Source organism: Alligator sinensis, unplaced genomic scaffold (assembly GCF_000455745.1).
Source record: "Alligator sinensis unplaced genomic scaffold, ASM45574v1 scaffold88_1, whole genome shotgun sequence".
Taxonomy (NCBI): domain Eukaryota; kingdom Metazoa; phylum Chordata; order Crocodylia; family Alligatoridae; genus Alligator; species Alligator sinensis.
The window spans coordinates 904,213-917,248 of record NW_005842347.1 but is presented as its reverse complement, the minus strand read 5'-3'; the positions used below and the strand labels follow the sequence as shown (position 1 = coordinate 917,248).

The window sequence follows — 13,036 nt, the reverse complement described above, 5'->3', positions numbered from 1 at the left end:
CTTGCGTGAAATTATTCACACGTGGCGGCTAGCGATTGGCTTGCTAGCTGTATAAAAAGCTTGAGTGGTTTCCGCCCAAGTTGGAGATCTCCGAGAATCTCAGGAGGATCCTGAGAACCCCGATTCCGAGAATTCCGGGAGAAATCCGAGAGAATTACGGCAAGGAGTCCATGATTACCTCGCGGACTTCTATGTAAATCTCGGACCAACTGGTAGCCTAATCAACTACTAAGAGCCTCTCCCCGTCGCCATTCGCAATCCTTGACGTATCCCTCTCCCTGCGCGCAAAAGGACCCACGGAGCCTAGCAAACTTCGTGTGAGTGAATTGTGAGTGAACAAAAGGACCCACGGAACCTCAACAACTTCGTGGGAGAGACCCGAGCTTGTTGTAGTCCTCAAACGAGGATTTAATCGGAGCTGTGCCTGGGAAACTGTCCAGCCTACACCGCGACCATCTTCGGTGTAAGTAAACAATCTTTAAATCAACCATTAAGCGTCTGTGCCTAATTCTAGCGTGTTGCCTGTTCTCGCCGATCCAGCGTGCCCGGGCTGCTGGCCACAGCCCGCGCAGAGCGAAAGAGGGCCCGGATTGCTCCCGGCCTGCACATGGCGACATGAATGGGATCGGGAGTCGGCCCGCACACCCCTTAGGCAGGGGGCTGGAATCGATGATCTCCTGAGGTCCCTTCTGTCGGGACCCAGGGCAGCCGGCCAGCAGCTCTCCCTGACTCCCACCCGGGCAGATAAGGGTCCGGGGCCTTAGAAGGCCGTCGTGCGGGTACTTGTGACACTTGGAGTGGAATTAATTAGGCGGACACTTATCGGTTGCAAAGCAAGATTATTTACTCACGCCGTCAAGGTGGTGAAAGACGGAGGTCAAAGATATTTGGTTAGTTATAGCTTAAAGTTCATAGGTCATAGGTCGGTCTGCATAAGAGTTTGGTGGTCGCGCAGAGAAATGGTCGGGCCGGCAGGTCGTCGATTTACGTCTGAGAATTGGGTCGAGACGGGGGAAACTGACAAGTGATCAATTTGTCAGTTACTCTCACGCATACGTTCAGAGGTTTTTCAGGTGTGTGCATGGAAGTCTCCCACTTCACGGAAGTGAAGACGGGTTTTATTTGTATAATAGCCAATTGCTTTTCGCCACGTCATAAATGTAATTAGAATCGCCAGTTATCTAGCGGTCTTTGCTAGGGTGTTATCATAGGGTTACTCCTTGTTTTCTTTGACCAATTATACTGATTTATGTACAGCACAGAAGGCTAAGTTCTATCTCTGTTAGTGGCGCAGCAATAAATTTCTTTTTGACATGTGCAGCAAAAAGGCGGTTACTGGCAAAAAGTTTTGTTAACCCTTAGTTAACCTAGTGCAAAATAAAACTGTTTTGAATGGTTTTACTTGCTTGTGACATGGGCACTACTTAATTTGGTTGTGACACCTTCCAGCCCTAATCTCTATGAAATCTATGAAATAGGAATCCAAGTAGTGAAAATGTCATGTCTAGAGCAAAAAGACATTACTAATGAGAAAAGTTAGTCATTGCTCTATTTAGACAAGGAAGACTCCAAAAGAATGAAAAAGGAAAAATCATTATTGCAGAATAAACTAATGTCTTTCAGGTTTAGGTTCAGGATAGCTCTGCCCTTAAAAAAATCAAAAAAAAAAAATCAGACATTCACAATAATTTACAAAACAAGTTTCAGTTATTATATTGTAATTGCTCATCGTTATTCAGATTTTTCCAGATGTCCAAACAGTAAACATCATCAGCTAAGGAGAAAAAACTGTTTCACTAATATCTAAATTCCTTAAACAGTATTTTATTACAAAAAAACTCACTGTGCTAGCAAAAAAAAGAGAAGAAAAGAAAAAGTTAAAGGCAATTTATACATTAGATTAAATTAATTATTGTCTTATTTACCTGAGTTGCTTGCCAAGTTCCTCTTTCACTTCGAATTACACATTTTAAATTATCTTCCAAATTCTAAAATAAAATTAAAAATTAACTACAATCTAATGTATGAGCAGATCAAAATAAGAACAATGAAGTTCTAAATAATAATGTTACCATAAAAGATGCATGCTCCTTTTAAACTGTGTATACTGTATGATAAAAATAAACAACGTATTTAATGTCACTTTAACAACAGTTATAGAACCCTGTGACAGGATCAGGGCCCGTGGTGACCATGACATCCCCTGGTGGTCACTTGACCTCTGTCTCTCACTCTGGCTCCTCAGGGTACCCTCCCTTTCTAATAGTCACAATTTGATATTATTTGTAAGGTTTCAGGAGGCTGCTACTAGGGCCCGAGTGAACCCAGTCTAGCTCTGCCCTGCTCCTCGGACACTACGCTACAGCCCTTCTGGCCCTATTAGCACACCAGGGCACCAGTTACCTCTTTCTATCCCTGTAGCCATGCTTATGCCTTGCAGATTTTATGTTGTCCACCAGGCTTTCCAGCCCACCTGTCAAACACTCCAATCAGCCTAACCCTGGCAAGACTTTCTTTTCTCTGGGCCCCTGGCCCTACTCCTTCCCTAGGCTTTGGCCCTCTTGGCTTAAAGCTGCTCTGGTCTCACCCTTCAGCCCTCTGGGCCCCTGGCTCCAGCACATGTTTTGTAACTCTATCCTAACCCTCAGCCTTCTGCATCCCTGACACCAGGCCAGACTGTTTCCATTGGCCTTGGCTCTCCCAGATTCACCCTGCAGATTCATGCTGTGGCTCTCCCAGCCCACAGCTCTCTGGGTCCCTATCCTCAGGCTAGGCTCCCTGTTACGGAGTGCCCTGCCAAGCACTCCTATGTGGCCTCCACACATCCCCCGCATAACCACATCCCATCCCAGTCCTCTGTTTAGCCTAATCAGATCAAAAACATAAACACAACACCAGTACAACTACCAAATGCATCTCTAGGGAGGCAAGGGCTAAATTCTGTGACTTTTAATATAAAAGGTATTTAGTATGCTTGCTAGAGGTAGGATCACTAATTTGTTATTTGTTCAGAAGTTGAAACCTTGCCTTATCTGTTTGAGTATTTTTGAACTGGAAAAGAACACTTTAAAGTGTCTCTGAAAAGAAGAACTCCACCACAATATTTAAAGCTACCAGATGGATTGGCTCTGGATTTAGAAGAAAGATTCTCCCTTGTTATGGGAACAAAAGACCTGGAAGCAGAGAAAGTTAAACTATATGGTTCCCTGGCTACCTGCTGGACATGAGTGCCTGGTAAAACCACACTGCTACTATTAAGATGACATTAGATTTTTGTTGTCACCCTGGGGAACTAAGGAAATTTGAAAGAAGGCATATATGAGTATTGTTCAAAACCAGTGTATCTGTGACAGCTCGTTAGTCTCTATATGGTCTTGTCTAATATAACATGTTCATATTATAAAAAAAGGCCATGTATACATATGTCTATTGAGCAAATGTCATGCTGAATACATCAGACCAGCGATTTCCTATCTCTGTGAATAGGATCTGGAAGCAAGATCCCCTTTCCTTATTAATGTGGTATTGTTTGTGAGCACCTGTACTATGCAGTACTGCAAGAGCAGGTTAAAAGGCTGCATTCTACTGTACTCTTTTAAAAATAATGTTCTTTATCATCCATTTTTATACAACTTAATACATTTATGTAATGCTATATATAACCTTGTACTGGACTTTTTCTTGAATTATTTTTTCTTCCAATCCCTCCAGTTTTAATTTTCTTTCTGCATAAGACATCTCAATATTATATAGCTCTTTATTCACTTTTCTTATTTGCTCTTCAGTTTTCTGGATGTTTTTGCGTATAGCCTGGATTTCTGACTGATACGCAATTTTTCTTTTTGAACTGTTAAAAAAAAGAGTCTTAAATTATCTGATAATTTTTTAATGTTTGTAAAACTAGATGAGCTAAAAGGAAAAATGTGTTAAACAGTACGACTTCAATGACACCGAGTAGCCATACAACTGACTGATAGATCAATGCCCTATGGATTCCATTCTTACTGAGACCTTGAGTAATGTAAAGCAATTATACTATGCTGGTAGACAAGAATAACTTTGGTATATGTAAACCTGAAAAAGATACTGGTTAGCTAGACCAACTGAAACTATTGCTGAAGACTACATCCAATCAAATAATATTAATAACCACCACCACCACCACTACCACTTCACTGACAGTCAAAGAAAAACCTGTTTTTAGCCCAATTGATTATGGTTTCTTGCTACATAAATGGGGACAATGGATAGCGTAAGTATTTTGTTTAGCACACTTCGCTTAACTACAAAGGACACATACACATAGGTGGAAATATACATAGACAATCTCTCATAGGAACCAAGCACCCCAAACACTCAAAATAGAGTCCTTTGGCCAGCAGCTTTTTTTCAGACTGCGCGCGCGCGTACACACACACACACACACACACACACACACACACGGACTGTCCTCATGCCCCATAACAAAGACAAGATGGTATCCTTCAATTTCCTTTGCCAACATAAAATCAAGGTGTAAGAGTGTGTAGCAGTGGGGAAAGAGGGCAGGTTTTAGAATATACATATGTATATGCCACCCTGACTCAGAAGCAATAACCTGTTAAGAATGTAGGAGGTTCCTAGAATCTATTTACATAAAAATTGCAGCCAAGTTTTGGAGAAGCAATATCAACGTCAATAGTTTATCCAAAAAGTAAAATCACACAAATGTATGGATTGAATTTCAAGTAATGTTGAAAATATTTCTGAAACAGGCTTTTCCAGGAAGTCATAGAGGCTACCCAAGGACCTAACAGAATGTGTCCCAAACTGTGCTGTGTCATATAATTGGCTAACTCATAACAGACCTGAATACAACTGGACTACCCTCTATAGAACCTCTTAGTTAATATGGCTTGTCCCTTCAACTTGTCAACAAACACTTCTATGAGTCTCAGCGATAGACTCCAAATCATTTAATCCTTTATAAATGAAATAAGGCTCTGAAAGCATCCAGAATATATTCTAGCCTTCTCCAGAAGAATATGGTTTAGATCAGTGGGACAAATAGAATCACTGAATCATAGAAAATCAGGGTTGGAAGGGACCTTGGGAGGTCATCTAGTCCAACCCCCTGCTCAAAGCAGGACCACCCCCACGTAGACCATTCCAGTCATGGCTCTGTCTACATGAGTCTTAAAAACCTTCAAGGATGGAGATTCTACAACCTCTCTGGGTAACCTGTTCTAGTGTTTTACTACCTTCCTACTGAGAAAGTTTTCCCTAATAGCTAACCTAAACTTCCCTTGCTGCAACTTGAGACCATTGCTTCTTGTTCCGACATCTGCCACCACTGAGAACAGTTTAGCTCCATCCTCTTTGGAACCATCCTTCAGGTAATTGAATGTTGCTATTAAATCCCACCTCCATCCTCTCTTCTCCAAACTAAATAAGCCCAGTTCCCTTAGCCTCTCCTCATAAGTCATGTCCCAGCTCCCAAAACAGTTTTGTTGCCCTCCAAGGGACACTGCATACTCTCCAACTTTTTCTACATCTTTTCTGTAGTTGGTGAGGAGCAAAACTGGACACAGTTCTCCAGCTGTGGCCTTACCAGTGCTGAATAGAAGAGAAAAATCACTTCCTTTGATCTGCTGGCAATACTCCTCCTAATGCAACCCAGTATGCCATTAGCCTTCTTCACAACAAGGGCATACTATTGGCTCATATTCAACTTATTGTCCATTGCAACTCCCAGGTCATTTTCAGCAAAACTGCTGCTTTGCCAATTGGTCCCCAGGCTGTAGCAGTGCATGGGATGATTCCATCCTAACTGCAGGACTTTGCACTTTTCCTTATTGAAACTCATAAGATTTCTTTTGGTCCAATCCTCCGATTTGTCAAGGTCTCTCTGAATCCTAGCTCTACTACTCCCCCCAGCTTGGTGTTATCTGTGAACTTGCTGAGGGTGCACTTTATTCCATCTTCTAGCTCATTGGATGAAGATACTGAGCAAAACCAGCCCCAGGACAAATCTCTGGGGCACTCCATTTGACACGAGCTGCCAACTAGATATCGAGCCATTGACTACTACCCTCTGAGCCTGATGATTCAGCCAGTTTTCTATCCAACTTACAGTCCATTCATCCAACCCATACTTCCTTAGCTTGCTTGTGAGAACATTGTGGGAGTCGGTGTCAAAAGCCTTGCTAAAGTCATCAGTTGCATGGGGATTGTCCACGGGCCGGATTGAGCCCTGCGGACATGGCAGCACACCTTCTGCCCCACAGGCTAGGATCAACAGCCAGCGTTACACATTTCTGCCCCCCCATATTGAGCCTTTGGGGCTAATGCTGCCTGCGTGTGCCAGAACTGAGCCCTGGGGCCCATCATCACCCCCACCCAGCCCTTCATGTTAGGATCAGGTACCCAGTTCAGTGCACATGACCAAGGATCCCCATGGGTCTGGAAATCTGGCAGCAGGGGAGTAGTACTACTGGTCCATTATCACCAGGTTTTTGGACCCGTGGGTATCCGTGGAGGCTGGATGACAAGGTGCCATGGGCTAGATCTGGTCCTCAGACTAGAGCTTGAGTATCTATGGTTTAGAGAAAAACAAAGACAAATAAATTATGTTCAGTTTAAGTAAATTAGAGACTTCATTAGGCAAAAATGTTGAATGAGCCTAAAGGTGACTTTATCCTTGTGGAGTATCACAGCAGGATAGCACGTCATAAGTGCTTTACATTCCCAGTTCTTTGGATTGACATCACTATCAGCCATTAAAATGGAAATTTTGATGAACCAATGCAATAAGGAACATGTAACACCAACGGTCCAATAGGTGCTGCCATGCAGAGGCCTATTTTCAACTTTAAATTGTTGTAATAAATAATCTAACTTAACCTGTTAAATAAAATATTCTATATGTCAGCAGAACTTGAAGACAGAAAAACGGAATAACTCCAAACAAGAATGGTCACTGGAACTATCCAATGACTATCTTAAGATAACCTCTGGTAAACATGAGGAACACAAGACCATAAATTACTTGGCCAAAACTGGTGAGTCACAAAGTCTCCCTCTACACGTTACATATATATGTTATTCACTGGTTAACTGTGCAATTAATTTAGACTGGCTACACATGCAAAGTAACTGTCATGCTATAAAAAGATCCATCCAGCTATAAAGTTAGAGCTGGAAAATGTGTAGTAACTTTATACATTCATAGTGTAGAGTTGGAAGGGACCACAATGGATCATTGTGTCCAACCCCCTGTCCCCGGCAGGAAAGAGGACCGAGGTCAGATGATCCCAGCCAGGTGACTATCTAGCCTCCTCTTGAAGACCTCCAAGCTAGGTGATAGCACCACCTCTATTAGAAGCCCATTCCAGATCCTGGCCATCCTTACTGTGAAAAATTTCTTCCTAATATCTAGCCTAAATCCACTCTCAACTAGTTTACACCCATTATTCCTAGTCACTCCCTGGGATGCCTCAATAAACAGCGCTTCCCCTATTCCCCGTTGACCTCCCCTAATAAATTTATAAGCGGCCACGAGATCTCTCCTCAGCCGTCTCTTGTGAAGGCTGAAGAGATTCAGCTCTCTCAACCTTCCCCCCATAGGGTCTATCACGAAGGCCACTAATCATGCAAGTGGTCCTCCCCTGGACCCTCTCGAGATTCCGCACGTCCCTCTTGAAGTGCGACGCCCAAAACTGGACACAGTACTCCAACTGCGGCTTGACCAGTGCCGCATAGAGGGGGAGCATCACCTCCTTTGTTCTATTAGTCATGCACCTGCTAACGCACGACAAGGTGCGATTGGCCTTGTTGATGGCCTTGTTATGCTGCCGGCTCACATTCATCTTGGAGTCGATTATGATTCCAAGATCCCTCTCTGCCTCTGAGCTGCTGAGAAGGACACTCCCCAACCTATAGGTATGCTGAGGGTTCTTCCTTCCCAGAGTACCTTACATTTATCTTTATTAAATTGCATCCTATTTCTCTCTGCCCATTGATCCAACCTGTCCAGGTCAGCCTGAATCTGCTCCCTGCCCTCCGGTGTACTAACTTTGCCCCATAACTTGGTATCATCAGCGAACTTGGAGAGGGTGCTCTCCACACCCTCGTCCAAATCGCTGATGAAGATATTGAATAATATCGGTCCAAGGACCGAACCCTGTGGGACCCTACTGCCCACCTCCATCCAGACCAAGAAGGAACCACCACTCCACAGTCTGCTAGCTGCCCAATGATAGCATGCGAAACTGTGTTGAAGGCCTTCCTAAAGTCCAGGAACATGACATCAGCCTCAGCTCCCTCATTCAGGCAGTGTGTGACCTGGTCATAGAAGGCTACAAGGTTTGTCAGGCAGGATCTACCTGTGACAAACCCATGCTGGTTTCCCCTCAGCATTGTTTCCCCTGCTGGGCCTGCACAAATGTGTTCTTTGATTATTTTCTCTAGCATTTTCCCAGGAATAGAGGTAAGACTGACTGGTCTAAAGTTACCAGCTCATCCCTTCTCCCTTTCTTGAATATGGGCACCACATTGGCCCTTCTCCAGTCCTCAGGGACCTGGCCGGAGCACCACGAGTGCTCGAACAGCTGTGCCAGCGGCTCAGCTATGACACTGGCCAATTCTTTCAGCAGCCGTGGATGGAAGTCATCCGGGCCTGCTGACTTGTACCCATCCAGCTCCTCCAGGAGCTCCTTAACTATTTCAGAACTAACCGTAGGCAGACTGGTGCCATGTAGACATCCGTCAGTGATCGAGATGGGGGAATTGGCTTGGTCGGTACACAGAAATACTGAAGCGAAGAACTCATTGAAGAGCTCTGCTTTTTTCCCCGCGTCAACCTGGTTATAACTGGTTTCTTTTCAGCTTTAATTTACTCATGTAGCAAGGTATGATCATGCAAGGCAGGAGGTATAATTGTGTGGCTCGCATATCAGATTCTATCATGTCTTTACCTAAATGACTAGAGACATACAGATAGACAAAATAAGAGAAGATGGGTTGTTCACTCATTTTTTTAAATTAGTGATTTAACACTGATACCAGAAATACATGGAGACATGAAGGCATAAACTGTATTATTACTTTGGCTACCATTCCCTGCATCTTTGGAATCTGGGATCCACACTGACACTGCTAGACCTTCAACACTCCAATCCTGAAATAATCAGAGAGAGGCAGGAGGGAAGACCTTCCATTATACTGCCATTTCCACCAACTTCAGCAAAGTTCAGCTGACTCATGATCACCACCTGGAACGTGAGGCTTAAATTCCTGTTGTCATTCCCTCCCATCTTTCCAATCCTTATTTCTCTTCTTCCATCTCTCTCTCAACCTTCGTGTTTTAAAAGTGTTTGCTTTAACCAACTATGGTTGCATGCTTTGCAGAGCCACTGACCAGAGAAGTCACCTAAAAGAAATGTTTTAGCCACTCTGATGCTGGTGTTCAGTTTGGTTTCAGTGTGTCTGATAAGATTGTGCCTGTCCTCTTCAAGAAAGAAGGTTACAAGTAAAATTCAGCACTAAAAACAGCTGAGCTTAGTGAGAAAGTTTTGGACAGAGGCAGGTGGTCTAAAGATAGTTAGTCCAGAGACTAGGGGGCCCATAAACCCATCTAAAAGAACATGTTTGAGATGAGCCCTACTTTTGCATCTTCAAATTTTATCAGAGTTATACTCCTTCGGGCAAAACAAGCATCTCATGTGGCTGTCATGAGACAAGTTCAATCACGACTAAGTTGCAACACCATGGAAAAATACTTCTTGAAAAACAAAAGAAAAATTAATTGCATCTAAAATGCCAGTGGACAAACTACATGAACTACAGTAAAATCCTAATCCTATCATGATATATTTACATGAAAAATACTTTGAAGTTCATTAACATTCAGACATTACCAGGGTTCTTTCCTAGAACCACAGAGAATAAAATGGGCAAGTTGGCCTGCCCCTGCCTTTTAAGCTGTGATAAAAGAAATGAGGACACTAAGGAGGCATGTGTGGCCATAATGGACACTGATAACCAAAAGATTCTAATCTTGAGTGACCAGGGTGCATGTGCTCTATAAGTAGAATACAGACTAGCATACAGGGAAGCCCTTAAGATTCTTGTTCTGCATACTAGGAGATGACAGTCTTTCATCAGTTCTGAAGTTTTTAGATCTCTTTCAGTAAATCTTCAGAGGTATTCTGAATTTGGAAGAAGACTCCAAAAGCTTTTGAATGGCAGAAAATAAGCTAATATATTAATTATAAAAGAAAGAAAGGGACAGTTCTTTTTATAGATTTCGTAGACATTAGGGCTGGAACAGACCTTGGAAGATCATCGAGTCCAGCGCCCTGCCCCAGGGGCAGGAAGTCAGCTGGGGTCAAAGGAACCCAGCAAGATAAACATCCAAATGTCTCTTAAAGGAGTCCAGAGTAGGTGCTTGCACCACCTCTGGCAGCAGTCTATTTCAGGCCTCGGGGACTCGGACAGTAAAGAAATTCTTCCTTATGTCCAGCCTGAAATAGTCTTGGAGGAGTTTGTGACCGTTGGACCTTGTCATCCCTTGGGGCACTCTGGTGAACAGGTGTTCCCCCAGATCCTGGTGAGTACCCCTTACATACTTATAAGAAGCCACTAGGTCCCCCCCAAGCCTGTGCTTTTCCAGGCTGAAGAGTCCTATAGCTCTCAGCCTCTCATCATAAGGCCTGTTTTCCTGCCCTCTGACCATGTGCGTGGCTCACCTCTGGACTCTCTCAAGCTTCTCCCCATCCTTTTAAAATTGTGGAGCCCAGAATTGGATGCAGTACTCCAGCTGTGGCCTCACCAAGGCCGAGTACAATGGGAGGATGACATCCTGGGATTTGCTAGATAAGCATTTTTGGATGCAAGCCAAAGTTTTGCTCACTTTGCCAGCTGCAACATCACATTAGTGGCTCATAGTCATCTTGTGGTCAATTGTGACCCCCAAGTCCCTTTCGGCCATGGTGCTAGCAAGCATAGCACTGCCGAGCCTATAAGCATGCTGCAGGTTTTTCTTCCCAAGGTGGAGTATCTTGCATTTTTCGGTGTTGAAGGCCATTAGGTTTTCATCCACCCACTTTTTTAGCCTGTCAAGGTCAGCCTGGATCACCATCCTGTCCTCAGGTGAGGACGCTTTATCCCAAAGTTTGGTGTCATCGGCGAACTTGGCCAGTCCACTTCTGACACTGATGTCCACATCATTAATGACGACGGTAAAGAATATAGGCTGAAGGACAGAACCTTGGGGGACCCCACTGGTCATGGCGCACCACAATGATTGACTTCCATCAACTACCACTCTCTGGGTCCAACCTCAGAGCCAATTCCCCAGCCTGCAGACTGTGATGTAGCCGAGGCCACAGTTGGCCAGTTTTTCTATGAGATGATCACGGGATACCACATCGAAAGCTTTTTTAAAATCAAGATATATGATGTCAATCCCTTCTCCCATGTCCAGGTGATATGTCACCTGGTCATAGAAGGAGATGAGATTGGTCAGGCAATACCTACTCACAACAAACCCATGCTGGCTGTCCCTCAGGATGTTGCCATCAGCCAGTTTGTCAAGAATGGTCTCTTTGATACTTTTTTCCAAGATCTGCCCCGGGATAGAGGTCAGGCTGATGGGCCTGTAGTTCCCCAGATCTACTTTCCTCCCTTTCTTGAAGATAGGCACCACATTGGCCTTCTTCCAATCTTCGGGCACTTTGCCTGAGTGCCACGAGTTCTCAAAAGATCCGTGCCAGTGGCTGAGCTACGATGCTTGCCAGTTCCTTAAGTACCCTGGGGTGTAAACTGTCTGGGCCGGCTGATTTGAAGGTGTCCAACCTCTCAAGGTGTTCCTTCACATGGTCAACATTGATGAAGGGTGACAATTCTCCCTCGCCCTGGCTGTCCCATACCACATTAAGCAGGGCCGTCCCCTGGGGCTGGTGAAAAACCAATGCAAAATACCCATTAAGCAGGCTGGCTTTTTCCTGGGCGTCAGTTGTCAGTTGTCCCATATGGTTCTTATCCTGTTTTTACTATAAAAGACTATATAAAAAGGAGTAGCTAACTCAAAAAGGACGAAAAAGGAAACACTTTGACAAAATAACATCAGGAGCTTATAATGGGCTCTAAGGACTAAGCTTAGACTCAGTTTTAAGCCACCATCCTAATAAGACAACAGATATTAAGGGAAATGCACTGTATACCCAAAATTTGTCAAACTTCTCTCCCAACTATACAGTATGTCCAGTAACAAGAAACAAACTCACCAAAAATCCTCTCTCTCTCCTGAATAAAAATTAGGCATAAGAGGATAAGATCTAGTAGTCTAGAGGATGAGATCTAGTAGTCCTAAAAATTTTGCAGATATAATCTTGACTACAAACAATCAGTTAACCAACTACAGATAGCATCTCCTTCATTAAATAAATCAGTGTTAAATGCAAAACATGTTTTGATTTAAAAACATATGCATACAACACATGTAGGGTAGTTTTATTTAGTTGTTAAGAATCAACTTTATAATGATGGCTTTGTGCATTTTAATTGAATTCCAATTTCAAAACAAAGCGAACAGGACAGCAATCACTAATAAAGATTTTAAAACTTGCCTTAATAAAATAAGTGCTTTATTATTTTAACAATAAAAATATAAAAATTAGGAATCCAATTAATTGCACTTTAAGCTATAAAATATCCCAGAGATATTCAACTATGCTAGACAGACTCTGACCAGAAATGGTGCCTCTCATAACCACAGACCAACTAGAATATGGGATGCAAAGTGGAAAAAACATTGGGAACCAATGATCTAGGTCCCATTATCATAATGATATGGAAGAAAAAAGTTTAAAATAGAGTAAACTGCTAGAAGAAAGCTCACAGAAACTTACTGAAAATGGCAATCTGGAGAGAATTTTAGAATCTCTTATTTTATATGTTTTTGTTTTTCAAATTGCCAAACTATGCTTGTGAATTCTTTTGAGTTTTCGTGTTTTGGTTTATGGTTTGTTTTTTTGGAAGGGGGGGGGGGGGGGGG

The 13,036-nt window shown here is 43.2% G+C and overlaps 1 protein-coding gene across 1 annotated transcript in view; it reads right to left on the bottom strand.

Moving 5' to 3' along the window:
• The window catches only part of CCDC178 (coiled-coil domain containing 178), a 387,761-nt gene that overhangs the window by 257,016 nt on the left and 117,709 nt on the right, over positions 1 to 13,036 (bottom strand). Inside the window, exons 13-14 of the mRNA XM_025210410.1 lie at positions 3,664 to 3,847; positions 1,926 to 1,988 (exon numbers count right to left, since the gene is read on the bottom strand). Coding sequence (XP_025066195.1) covers positions 1,926 to 1,988; positions 3,664 to 3,847 — 247 coding nt within the window. The remainder of the gene's footprint in view (positions 1 to 1,925; positions 1,989 to 3,663; positions 3,848 to 13,036) is intronic.